The 13,026-nt window shown below is 45.9% G+C and overlaps 1 protein-coding gene across 3 annotated transcripts in view; it reads left to right on the forward strand.

Annotated features, from left to right (window-relative positions):
* LOC112573113 overlaps positions 1-13,026 on the forward strand; it is a 95,629-nt gene that overhangs the window by 30,872 nt on the left and 51,731 nt on the right. The window contains exon 1 of one of the 3 annotated variants that reach the window (XM_025253158.1): positions 2,472-3,838. The exons of 1 other annotated variant lie outside the window; for it this stretch is intronic. In XM_025253158.1, the coding sequence (XP_025108943.1) occupies positions 3,315-3,838 (524 nt within the window). In that variant the 5' untranslated portion in view covers positions 2,472-3,314. Of the gene's footprint in view, positions 1-2,471; positions 3,839-13,026 lie in introns of those variants that run through there. One more of the 3 variants, XM_025253159.1, reaches the window with a different exon arrangement.

The following is a 13,026-nucleotide window of genomic DNA, read 5'->3' on the forward strand; positions in this document are numbered from 1 at the left end:
CCACTCACAAAAGTATCAAAAGGAATCTTCCCGTAGTTTAGGTCAATATTATTTTCTTGACGATTTTAGGAACCAACAGAGCAGCAGGCATTCCTTTCGTGCTTTCAGTTCATGAAACATTCACCCCTCCTCCCCACCCTCCCCTTCCCCACATCAAGCCTCATGGTTAAAAAATAGAAATCATTATATCCACATTCTTGAGGAGGTTATCTTTTCATCGGCCTGGCAAGCAGCCAGTGGAAGACAGCTTTCCATCTCGAAATTGTTCGTCTGTCTCACACGGAGGCAAGGAAAGGCTGCAGCGGCAGCTGATGGCAGATGTCGATGTTGGGGGGGAGCTGTTCTGGCACCGCCTGCAGGCTGGTGTGCGCCCGCCCGGCACCACTGGGGCCTCAGTGTAGTAACATTCAGTCTGGGGACCCCGGGCAGCGCCTTGTCTGAACGTTGCCCGCAGTGTGCTTATCACGTGACCATGCCACAGTTTTTAGACAGTTGAGTCTGTCCTGAAATTATAGTTTACCTTGACCATCTTTTACTAACCTTCTTTCCTTAGGATGCATTCTTACATGTGATTCTTTCTTCATTTGTATCTTGAGTTATTCATCTGTCTACATCATATATACTTCCATCATCAGATGTATTCATTTGTCTACACAATACATTTATCTATATATATATATAGACTATCGTGAAGTTGTTAAAGTAGCCTGCAATATAGCAGCTAATATACGAACCTACTGACATGCTTGTTTGTTTTTTTAATTTTTTTAAATTTTATTTATTTATTTATTTTTTTTTTTTTTTGCGCTAGTCTGCGGTCAACGGGTAAAGTATAGATACATGAAGATTCATTCATTTTTCATTCACAATGCAGTCAATGGTTTGAAATATACATACAGGGTTTGTTGTCGGGGATAGACAAATGGAATAGGTAGGTAAAAAATAAGGCTCACTCTGATTTTTTATATCTTTCAGCCAAGACCCAGATTTCTTGACTGTTGGATGTTTTGACATAGTCCTTGACCCATTCAACCTCCTTTTTACACATCCGTCCATAGACATCAACGCCTTTCTGTTGACTGTACATGTCTACTGCAGTCCCCAATCTGTTGAGGATTTTTTTAAAATTTTGTTTATTGGTGATTGCATATAAAAGGTCGCCTGTAAGATGTCACAGAGCGGATCATCATCATCAACGGAATAAACGGTCATCGTCGTCATCATCAACAACAGAGTGAATGACCCCCTCACAGGAACACTATTGAAATATGTTCACGCATTCAGGTGTGATGTGGATGTACTTGTCAACCTCACGAGACTCCTGATGGTGTTATTGGGCTTTCTCGAGGGCGTCACCAGGGGTCAGGGTCGAGGTTTGGTTATCGTCCAGCTCTCGGCACGATGTTTATTTTTAGAGTTTAGCTCATCAAGATTGCGAAGCAGAAATTTCGCGACGAAGTTCCTCACGTTTCCTCATTTCGAACTTATACCTTTCACATCTGGGCAACTTCTAGAGAATTTCACTCTTCGCCTGGACATACTTGCCAAACCGCCGAGGTTGCAGCTTCAAAGACCGTGGCCCTCCATCGTTCAACAGAGGTGCGCCACATTGCAAGCAGTGCGGACGATATGACGTTGTGTACGCGCCGAATTCCGGGTCAAAGGGCATTGGAAGTCAGATAGATAAATGTTTTTGATCGTGTGTTGACCTTCACCTGGCGAGCTCGTTGACGAGTTGTTATCAGGTCGACTGTTGTGGTAGTGTCGCAGCAGGTGGCTTCGTCCCCAGAGTTAGAAATATTTTACTTTGATCTTTGTGCGTGCTCGTTCTCTCTCACACACACGCACACAAACACATTGATGTCTGTTCAGAAGTAGGATGGAGAGAGGGGGGCGGGGCGAGAGACGAAAAGCAAGTCGCCATTTTTTCGAGGAAAACTTCTTAGGTTGAGGGAGACTTTTTTGTTTTTATGGGAGGGGGAAGTGGGACTTGAACACGACTTGGTGCAGTTCTGTGCCCCGCATGGGTCAGAGCCCGGGGCGAAGGGGTGGCAGTTGCAGGTATAAACCTCCGGGCGACAGCTGAACTCTCCAAAACTGTCACAGCTAGTCTTCTCGCAACGTTCAGGACAAATAAAGCGCTCCTCGCACACAGAACAGGTTTTTCTTTTGAAAAAAAAATGAAAGCTATTCATAGAACTAGTGGAATCTTCTCCCCCCCCCCACCACCACCACCACCACCCCACGGCTCTGTGTGAGTGCCTACCCGCACGAAAGATTGTGTAAAACTGTGCGTGTGCACGTGTATGCATGTGTGTGTGCGTGCGTGCGCTGTGCGCCGACACACAGTCATGCTCGCACCCAGCGGGATGAGCGCGTCACGTCAGCGCAGGGCGCGTGCAGATCGACCGAGCGAGGCGCCGTCGAGTGCTTGCAACTTACCTCAGCGGCTGCACGCAAACTGCGGGGTGACTGCGGCGGGCGCACCGCCTCGCGCTCACAAGGCTGATCCCGCAGTCGAGTATCGAAGAGGGACCCGCCGCTGTCCGACAACTGCACCGCTCAGTCGCCTCCCCAAACTTTTCGTATTCCTGCCATGCTGCGGGGCGGCTAGCGAGGGCTGCCTCACAGGGGGGGACTAAGCTGCTGCTTGAATAATTATACATGCGTCCAGCGAACAGGAGCGCCTTAGGAGCAACCCGCAAAAAAGTCGTCTTCCTTCGTTTCCTGGTTTCCTCGCCGGGTCACCGGGACCGTTGAGCGCGTGCTCAGTAGTAGCTGTGGCCTTGACAGTACCTATTAACCCTGACCAAAAGTGTACCAGTGCTCGACCGGGGGGTTTTCGTACATCTGTCTGCCTACGAGAAAGTGAAAGAGATGCTGTGACTGGTTTCTTGGGCTTCCGAGTCGGGTGACGCAGAAAATCGTGCGTATCCCCATCCGGGTGACATGTTGACAGGCGATTCGCTCATCAATCGGGTAACGTACCTGTATTAAAACTGAATTCTGATTTTAAAAGTTGAGGATCATGTTTTCATGCTTCGGTTTAGAAATATAATGAAGAGAATGAAGTAGCTGGACATCAAAAGTAGTATACCTGTCATGGATGAAGCTGCGCTAGTTTAATTGTGAAGCTCGTAATGTTTGGCGAGTTCTGAAACCATTCCGACCGTTGACAGTATTTGTCAGGATGAGCCACTCCGATACTCACCCACAGTCTCAAAGCTTTGTGTGACTGTGACCTCGTGCATCAAAGACCTTCCACCAAACGGACAGATCAAGAAATAAATCTTGCCGAACCACGAACTGTAGTGATGTTGCCACCAGACCCAGAAATGGCCGTTAACGGGCCTCCTGACCCCAAAACTGTAGAAGCAGAACCTGAGCTGCACTCTTGCATCACCCGGCCCTTATCTCCCCTTCTTCTGGACAACTCGCCCGAGCGCCTGTCTCTCTGCCCCGGACCTACGTCACCGGGCAAGAAGCGTGTGCGAATCAGCGACTCCACCAGCGTCATGCTCATTCATGACGTCAGCGAGTCGCGGCATCGTCGGCAACACAGCGATGACGTAGATGGGATCGGTGACGTGAGCAGCGGTCTCATGAACTCTCACGAAAGCCCGAGAGCCAGGAAAGAATTGAGTTTTCAAGGCGGAGAAAATAATGCTGATCTCCATGGCAACAAAGAGTTGGTGTTCTTGAGAAGGCAGCAGGTCGGTGAGGAGTATGGGGAGTACAAGGAGTACATCGACGGGCCAGGCAGAGACGAGGAGTATACCATCAGCACCTTGGACAAACTTACCTTTCCCCCGGTTGTACAGACCACAGTCGCCAACAGGTAGTGATTCTTTGTCGGTATTATTGTCACCATCATCGCCATCCTTATCATCATCATCATCTCCTTCATCATTTTTCTACCATCAGTACCATACTTTGTTCTTTTCTTTCTTTCCTTCTTACCATCACCATATCATCGTTGTTGTTATCCCACATTACCATCACCATATCATCGTTGCTGTTATCGTCTCGCAGTATCAGCTGCAGTCTCGGCCTCACATCACCTTCCAAGCGACACCTGTCCACTTATCAGCATCCGAAGCATGAGCTGGTGGCAGTCGGTGTACACTCATGCTGACTTACTGACATGTTTATCTTATGTGCTCCTATATTTTGTCATGCTTATTTTCGTTAACATCCGTCTAAACTGAAATGTTTGCATGTACGTGTACAGCTATTGTTTGCGGACACTCGGCGAAACACAACCTTGTTTGTGTACTTTTATCCAGGTGACTCAACTACACCTAAAGCCACCGCAGACAATTAATCGAAATCGAAATCTGCTTTGGTTCTGACCTGTGTTTGGTAGAGAGGGACATGCTGTCCTCAGCCTTATTATATCTATGTCTGATCTGCTAAATCATCATCAAAATATTCATGCACATCACTGGTTTAAAAATTAATAACACCTGAGTCTACTCTGATACACCTGTACTGTATCGTAACCGCTACACCTGCAGAAAATGTTATTGGCGAGCACTGAATGCCTGTGTGACCTCGCCCCTTGTACCCCGAGCAAGGTGTGCAGGGAACAGGTAGCGAAAACACTTTTCTCACCTGACAATAACAGTTACAACACAGATCGAGGCGGTACCCGCCCTGTGAATGAACTTATTCGTTGACATGTTTTCACTGTCGTTGATGTGAATCTAGCAGGTTGTTAGTGACACCAGCACAGGTATGGTGTGAAAGCTGTTGTGTGCTTTGGAGGGTAGAAGGGTGTGTGTGTGTTGTGTGTACCCCGTGAGACCTGTAACATTAGACTTATACCTGTGAAAACCTCCGCAATAAATTTCACGGATCAGCAACCTGCTCACACACAGTGTATACAACACGAGGGAGAAAGATGTGTATTTAAAATTGATTTCCCGGTGAATATGTGAAAACAAATTAGCTTCTGGGACAAAAGTTTAGTTGCTTGTTCACTCGTCAAACACGTCACTACCCGCTGTTCACATTCGCCTCCTCTCTCACCTCTTCTTCTCTCCCTCCAGGCATGTCTGGCACAGTTCGACACCAGTCCAGCGAGACATGTGGTCACGTGGTACTAGGCTCTCACAACTCAGCATAAATGCGCATAAGACGTATGAAAGTTTTTTCTTTCTCACACACACGCACAGTGACTTTCAAACACACGCACGCACAGTGACTTTCCGTGCACGTGCAGGTGGACTACTCCTGTGCAAATAGCGCGAGACCTAGTTCTACAAGGAAAGGTGCCTTTCTCACTCACTTTCATTCACGCGCCTCCTTCCTCTCTGCTGTTCATCCCCTGCATAGATGTTACCTGCCTCCTCCCCAACCTGGCCTGGGGCAGTCCGAGCATCACTCGCTATTGCTGATCTATTCCTCCGCCCCCAGAAGCCCCTCCTTTTTTATGAGGGGAGGAGGAACATGGAGTACCTGTACGCATTCGCCGTTTAGTTTCTCGTTACTCTAGTAACGGAGAGTGTGGTCTACACAGCCGCTCAATCAACTAATTAATCATCTCCCCGTACTTTGTAACATTAAAGTAACCAGTCACAGTAAACAACACAGTGTACAAATTTTGACTGCATTGGCAACATTATTTAAAATGGAAACCAGCGAACACACAGACAAACACACGCGCAGGAACATATACAGAAAATGCGTTCCAAAATCGATATGTACTTTATTCAAGTAAACTTTTGGTCTTATAAGGAATTTTTTTTAAAAGACAAACAGAATAGCGATGGCGAGAGAGCCCGCAAAACCGGCGCCAGGTCGCTAGCGCCCTCTGGGAGGGAGCTCTCAAGCGGCGTAATCTGGCACAGCGCCTCGTTTTCAGTCTGTCGTGCAGCACGAGCGAAGAACAGTTCGACCGCTTCCCTTGGCGGTTCCTAAGCACCCTGGTGTGGGAAGGGGGGCAAATGAAAAAATTCCTTCCCTGATGGTGGTGCGGTGTGTGCGGATGTATTTATAGTATTCCTACGCGCCAGAACAGCTAAAAGGAGCGTTCACCTCCCCTCGATCACCTGCCTCGGTCTACATAACTGCTGAGTGTGGGGACATGTTGAGCACCATCACGCGCGTTTAGTTTCGCCCTCGTGGTCCACGTTCGCACGCACGTGTTTGGCAATACCATTGCAACAGCTGGCGAGCAGTTGGCTTGCTGCACATTAAAGCAGCCATGCACAATAACAACTCCTTCCACCCCGCCATGCAGTGGGCGGCCTTGAGACCTCTTGATTCTGTTAGTCCCCTCGCCCACCCTCAGTTTTCCCTTATGTCTGTCTTTGGAATTGTTGTTTCCAAGAGGTCAGGACCAATATTTGTCCTCCTAACCACAATCCTTCCTCTTTTGATAATGTGATCACGTGTTTTTATCTCCATCATACATCATGGGGTTAAAAAAAACAAAAAAAAAAATGTAAAATATTTTTATAGCTTCAATTTCAACATTTGTAATGCAGGTACATGAGGTCAAGGGTTAAGAGAGCTCACGACACGGCAGATAACTCTTGTTTCTTGGGATGTGGGAAGGTAATAGAATATGACAAATTTTCGTCTTCTTCTGTAATTATCTCACCTTGTACATCTGGTTCATCCACAGCCGAGATTTCAATTGTTTTGGTGTTGTGTTCTCTCAAGCTGCAATGGATACCCGTATGTTTACACAGCTAAGTGTGCTTCGGGAAACTAAAGGCTTATCTGCCCTCACCAGGGTGCGTCGCAATAACAATTTGTTAACAACTTTTCACACAGATGAATCGTTCTCAACATGCGACCTGTGACAGGCAGGTGCTTACATAGCGTTTTATTATTTTATCTACATTTTGTGGGGAGCCACTTGGCTGTACTCGACCACAACCCCTTGACATTCACACTCGGTGAGTTAGAGAGCGGTCCTTACAAAGTCCTCCAGCTTGGTGGAGGATCATCGGGTATAATCTCAGATTGGGGTGTTGTTGTGGCCGTCACAGCCCATGACTCATATTTATTAAACTCTTGTTCATCATCAGCAACTTTAGGAAGTTTGTTTCTGGAGTAGATGGTCATGAAACTGGAGTGACCATGTCACGATGTTCCACAGTCAGCACATCACGACTCCAGAAAGAACTACCTGTAGCTACCTGACGACAAAATCATCAACAGGTTGGGTAGCTTCGGTTACATTTCGGCCAACCTTGCCTTCCGGTTCAGCAAGTCTAAATTTAGCTCTTCCTCTATCTCATTCTCCAGTCTTACACAACACCCACCCCCACCCCAGTTATCGCACCACGCACCACAGCAGCTTGCTTACTTAATTTTGCACCTGGAGAAGTAAGAAGGTGGTCAAGTGCATCTCATAGGCGACCTAAATGTCAGTTAATCATCAAGAGTCACAGCCGTGCTGTGCACGAAGTGGCTGTGGGTTCTGTTTCACAGCTCATCACCATCACAGACACGGGTTTGTACCTCAAAGTCAGACCCTGGCAGTGCAAGGTGAGTGAAGAGCGGCGCCCCTTGCATGTTCCTGACACCTTGACACCTCACCTGCGTGACAGATTGCCATCCGCCGACATCCGGCTCCACGAGCTCTAGCGAGGCTGTCGGTGATCGATACACCAGCAGCGCCTGACGGGAGGGTTGGGGGATGGTGGCAAGTCTGTATAATCCTTCTCCTCCCTTCACATTCCACGTACAGGTAAATATGGATGGGGTGATACCGGCATCTCTTCTACACCATCACGTGGTGTTACCGAGGTCTCTTCTCTACCAACTTATGTGAGCATCCCACGCAACCTGTTTCCCAAAACAGCGAAGTCCTTATCTCCCTCTGTCATGCAACCTTATTTCTGACTTTCTGTGGGAGTGTTCTCTGTTGTGTGTGTCTAATTATAGAAATGTCGAAATGCAGATAAATAGTTGTTTTATATTTATATAATGCATTCTTGGCATTAATTCCTACGAGGCGAAAGAGAAACAAAAGATTGGAGAAAAAAAATAACTTGTCTGCTAGCGATTGTCCCTACCACCATTTACCTGACCGTAGCTGCTCCAGATTTTACCTGTTCCTCACCTGAGTTGCTCACACCTTACCTGCTCATCGTCTGTCCTTGTTGTGAGTATGAACCATGAACCTGCTGGAACAACGAATGGCGAAGCGGAAGCGAACCCAGCCAAGCAATGAGGAGAAGCTCTGAGGGTGTGAGTGCGTGCTTTCCGGCCTTCTTTTAGTGTCAGTATTAAACATTTCCTCATAAAAATCATTCATTTCCTCCACCATTCTGCTATCATATAAAGTTTTCACAATCTGTCTGTAAAATAACCCTAAACGCCAATACCCTAAGGAGACGGACCCTCAGGGCGAGGTAAGTGTATCGCCAACACAATTAGTTTGTCTCTCAGAAATTAACTACAACACTAACTGCCACCATTGTATACGCCGAAGGAGGTGCAGGGCAGGTAATCCATGTCAGATAAATTGAGTCTGATTTAAATCAGGAAAGAGAGCAGAGCCTTGGCGAGTGCTCCGCTATTCAAGGAAACTTATCTCCCCTTCCTTTCAGCTTCGTTCCTTGCTCTTGGAGCATGGTAAGAAACTGATAGCGAGACTAACAGATTATTTTGTGTGCTATCTCTGCCAATATGTTCATGAATCTCCTGCAAGGCTCATTTAATAGGAGGCAACGGTTGGACGATTCGCATAAGGGGAGAAAACAATGGTTTATTAACTATTGTCTTTGACAAGTTCATTCAGTTTGGTATCGTTGTAAAAATACAGTTTATCTCTGAAACGATCCATTCACCATATAGAATTTTTTGGTACATTGAAAAGTTTGTCCGTATATTCATGGTAATTTCATGATAATAGATATGACTAGTTAATAATTCTATGTCAGCATTATTCTTTTATATTTCAATTAGTATTAAGTATTATCCAGGGTTTCCGGTTTCTCTCGGGGTGTTTCCCACTGCTGTCGTCCATGCCTAGCTGTGATTTTATTGTCAATAATTTATCAATCTACCACATTGTTTTTAAATTAAGCTTATTCTAGTGTGGAGTCAGTGTAAGGGAACAATGGAACATTACTTCCCCTGGCTCCACAGAATGGCAGTTCTTCTGCAACAGGGGCCCAACGATTCTGGTGAAGGAAGAGGTCAGCGGCTCCTTGGCTCTCTCTCTGAAATCCCCTTCTGTGCCAGCTTTCTTCTTCACTATCTCCCTGTTGACCCTCCCTCCCTGGTTTTCGCTGTCATATTCTCTCAGATTATGGTGTTGGCCGCCATTGTAAAAGACAAATATCAATTTCTTCCGCGTAGCGATTGCTTCATCAGAAAAGAAACATAAAAACATAAAAAATAATATGATTCCGAGCAGCAACCTATGATCTTATCGTCTTCGAAATGAATAGTCTCGCCAATGTTGTGGGGATGGAATAAAAAGTGTGGATGTGATGAGACCTGTGACACACACACACCCGCCACATACACACACCAACACACACTCACACCCGACAGACACACACACACACTGCTTCACATTTAAGTTGGTCAAATGTTTATTCTCATGCAGAAAGCATCAGTGGTGTCCCTTCCCCTTACCTCGAGATTTTACGGGACCTGGAGCAGTCTGCAGTGCGATCAAATTCTATTTTGTCCATCATTTTGTTTTTCTTTGCCGCTGTTGATCCTATCCTTGTCTCTCATTCATCTTCCCCCTGAGGCGTCTGCTGGTGGCTTTCTCCACATACTGGCATCATTGTAAGTGTATGAGACTACTTACTCGCATCACTGTAAACAGAACACGACTATTTCTTGCATCATTGTAAAGAATGGAGAGTATATCATCGTCCTTTTATCACGTGTTTTCATGCCAGTCTGTAATTATTTAGTGATCGAGGCTTTTCATGTATTTTTTTAACTTCTTGAAACAAAACCTTTCTTCAACGGCGAGTAAACTCCTCCTTCCCCCCGTTGGCGACCGGCTTATTTCTGTGGTTCAGGTGGGCAACAATGGCGGTCGTTCTGTTTTCCATCGACCCCAAAGCTCGCATTTTTGGCACCTGCATTACAGAATTATAGAAGCACCCTTACTGCTTCCGGTCCGTCTCTGTGCGGCAGGAAAGGCGGGAGGCTTATCTGCTCCTCGTCAGGCAGAGATAGAGACTTCACCTCACCGCAGCGTCTTGCGGGGTCAGAGGTTACGTAAGATGCTGTCCGATAGCTGGCGAGGAGCTGGCAACAGAATGCAGCGAGAGATCCGGGAAGCCAGTTTGATCAGCCTGGCTTACAGCAGGAAACATCCGCCATTTTGTGTTGATCTCCGGCCTTCTCCGTGAAACTAACTGTTGTAGTATTTGTTTTGAACCTCAACGGCTTAACTCTTGCTTCAACTTCCCGCGAGGTTAGAACACTCGGCATTTTGAACCCTCGTTGTCACCTCCACCGATCCCCTCCATGTCCTGCATCAGTCGCAGTGGTTGTTAGGAAAGTAGATGTGTCTGTATCAATCGACTATTTCCCTACACATCAAGTAGTAGTAGCTGGGTAGGGGGAGATGCTGGCAGGTTACTATTCACACCCAGACGGCAGTCAGTGAAGTCAATGACTGTGTCTGGCGGAGCAGACAGTCAATAAACCCGCAAACTATTCAACCGATGATAGATATGGGTGAAGAAAGGCAAGAGAATTGGCGAAAGACATGATTTAGTAGTCATTTAGAAAGTTTACTACAAGTTATTTTAGCAGTAAGAGTATCCATTGGTGCTTCTTATTCCAGTATGTCCACACAAGATATATCACTCTGGGTTGGTTTTGTTTGTTTTTGTTTCTACCCGAGCTGCAAATTATGTCAGACTTTTAACAAATTCCTAATATTCTCGGCATTTTGTTTGTTTTATTTGATTTTTGCTCCATCAGACACGTAAAATATCACTGTTACTAAGCTATAAGTAAAATTGTCGATTTGTTTAGCGATTTAGTAGATGAAAACGGAATTTGTTGGCCGGCGGAAGTGAAGTAGTCGTGTCATGTCGCCCGCCATACGATGGTCACAATCCTAAGATGTTATGTTGGCCATCTTTTAAACCTGTGATTTCAAACATTTAAAATATATCGCATTCTTTCTTCTTGTATCTGATGTCAGAGGTCAACTCATATCCGACTTACTCTACCTTCGAGAACATGGGCAACATTTGTGTCGATAAAAAAAAACAAAAAAAAAAAACGCCTGAGTGCAGTAAGTAAAGGATGCCTGGAAGCTTCCAGTCTTCTTGGTTCAGATCAACATCCTTAATAATTCCTTGGAATTTTCTTCGGTTTCCCTCAGCCGGTATTGCGCCGTGGATGTAGTTTTTTAACACCAGAGGTAGGGAGGTGGGCGCAGGTCTGTGTCGACCCAGACGCAGGCGGTTCGTTATCGATTATCGCTGAGCAGACGTGAAGTTTATAGACGACCCTCACTGCGGGTGGGCTACAAATAGTCTCTTTGATATCCTTAGATGAGAAATGATCACAGTTTCATGTGACCTGTCATCTGATGAAACAAGCAGTGTTCACTGTCCGCTCATGAAGTTTATTTCCGGCTTTAACCGTTAACTGCCAGCACCGTTGTATAGTTGATGAACATCAGTACAGCCTGACCTCACATCATAAGGTCAGCAACGTTCGATAGGAGGTTGGATTTTGTATTCGATGTCAAATGCAGCTGGCATCAAAATATATTGCTCGACATCACATATTTTTGGGATAAGTCCAAAGAAGTAAGATATCTCGTTATAAAGCGTTGGCTGCTGACACGGTGTGAAATTCAACCATCATGGCTGATGTGAGGTATCTGTATAGCAACTGTTGACATCAGATTTATAAAAAAAAACAAACTACAGTCTAGTTCGAATGAACCGAAGGAAAAGTTTCAACCCAGACTTTTTATTTGACAGGAAAATCATTAAGCCATGACTTTGGGGGAGAGGGGCCCAAACTACCCGAAATAATTCTTGGAGATTGTGTCGTTATTGTGATACATCCTTTGAAGTGGTTTTCCTGGCACATTCTTGGACAGCTTGCCCTTTATGTGAGCCTTTAACCTTAGGGAAGCAGAAAGTCACGATCAATGAAGCCTCTTTCTCACTTGTGACAGGTTTGTGTTGCCATAACCCTGGGTGCCCGCGGTTGGCGGGGCGCCGCTTTCATGTATTTTTTCGGAGATAATCTCCCAGACAGGAGGCCGACACCCCACCACCACGACGACCACCACCACCAGCGAGAGCGCCATGTCCCTGGGTGATCTGGGACTGGTCTCTGATCGATACCCCGTTGCTGAACGGTCTTGAGTCTGCGCTCCGACACCCGCCACCCCAGCGCCTCTGACGTCAGAGCAGCAGGCCAGCAGCAGAAATATTGAGTTGATGGTCAGTCCCACTTGTTGGACATGTCCGTTTGTTCTGTGTTTAAGAGGCAAGAGAGGTGAAGCATATTTTTCTGGATACAACCTCGTTGTTATTGCGGTTTATTTTACTTTCGATCGTCTACGGTTTAATAATATCTCGAAAGAAGTATCGGTTACCTGGTTGTAACATAATGTTTGTGCGCTGTTAGCTTTGAAAAGTTGTTGATGTGAACTTTTCACAGGAGGGGTAATCAGAATTTAAGAGCTGGTTAATAACCAATCACTTCATCAACAATTAAGATTTCAGCGACTTCTGGTCGAAACATTGTCTACTCAACCTCCACTCAGTGAAGTCGAGCGTGGATGGCATTGTCAGTCTGCTGGAAAATGGTAAATGCAATAATAGAAGTTTTTATGTTTGAAGTGTCTGAATGGTAAAGCATTTTAAGAGTAACGGAGTAAAAAAAATTAACCGCTCGCTAGGGGCCTCGTTCATTTGGGAAGTTTTGATGGTCATGGCTGTGTCACGGTGAGTCACGCAGTTTGTAGAGATGTGTCGTCAATGATCAGGTCTCTGTAACGGTGAATCATGACTATGGAGAAGGGTGTAAATGGACAGTGATGCTTTAAGGTGA

The sequence above is a fragment of the Pomacea canaliculata genome, linkage group LG10 (genome assembly GCF_003073045.1).
Source record: "Pomacea canaliculata isolate SZHN2017 linkage group LG10, ASM307304v1, whole genome shotgun sequence".
Classification (NCBI taxonomy): Eukaryota; Metazoa; Mollusca; class Gastropoda; order Architaenioglossa; family Ampullariidae; genus Pomacea; species Pomacea canaliculata.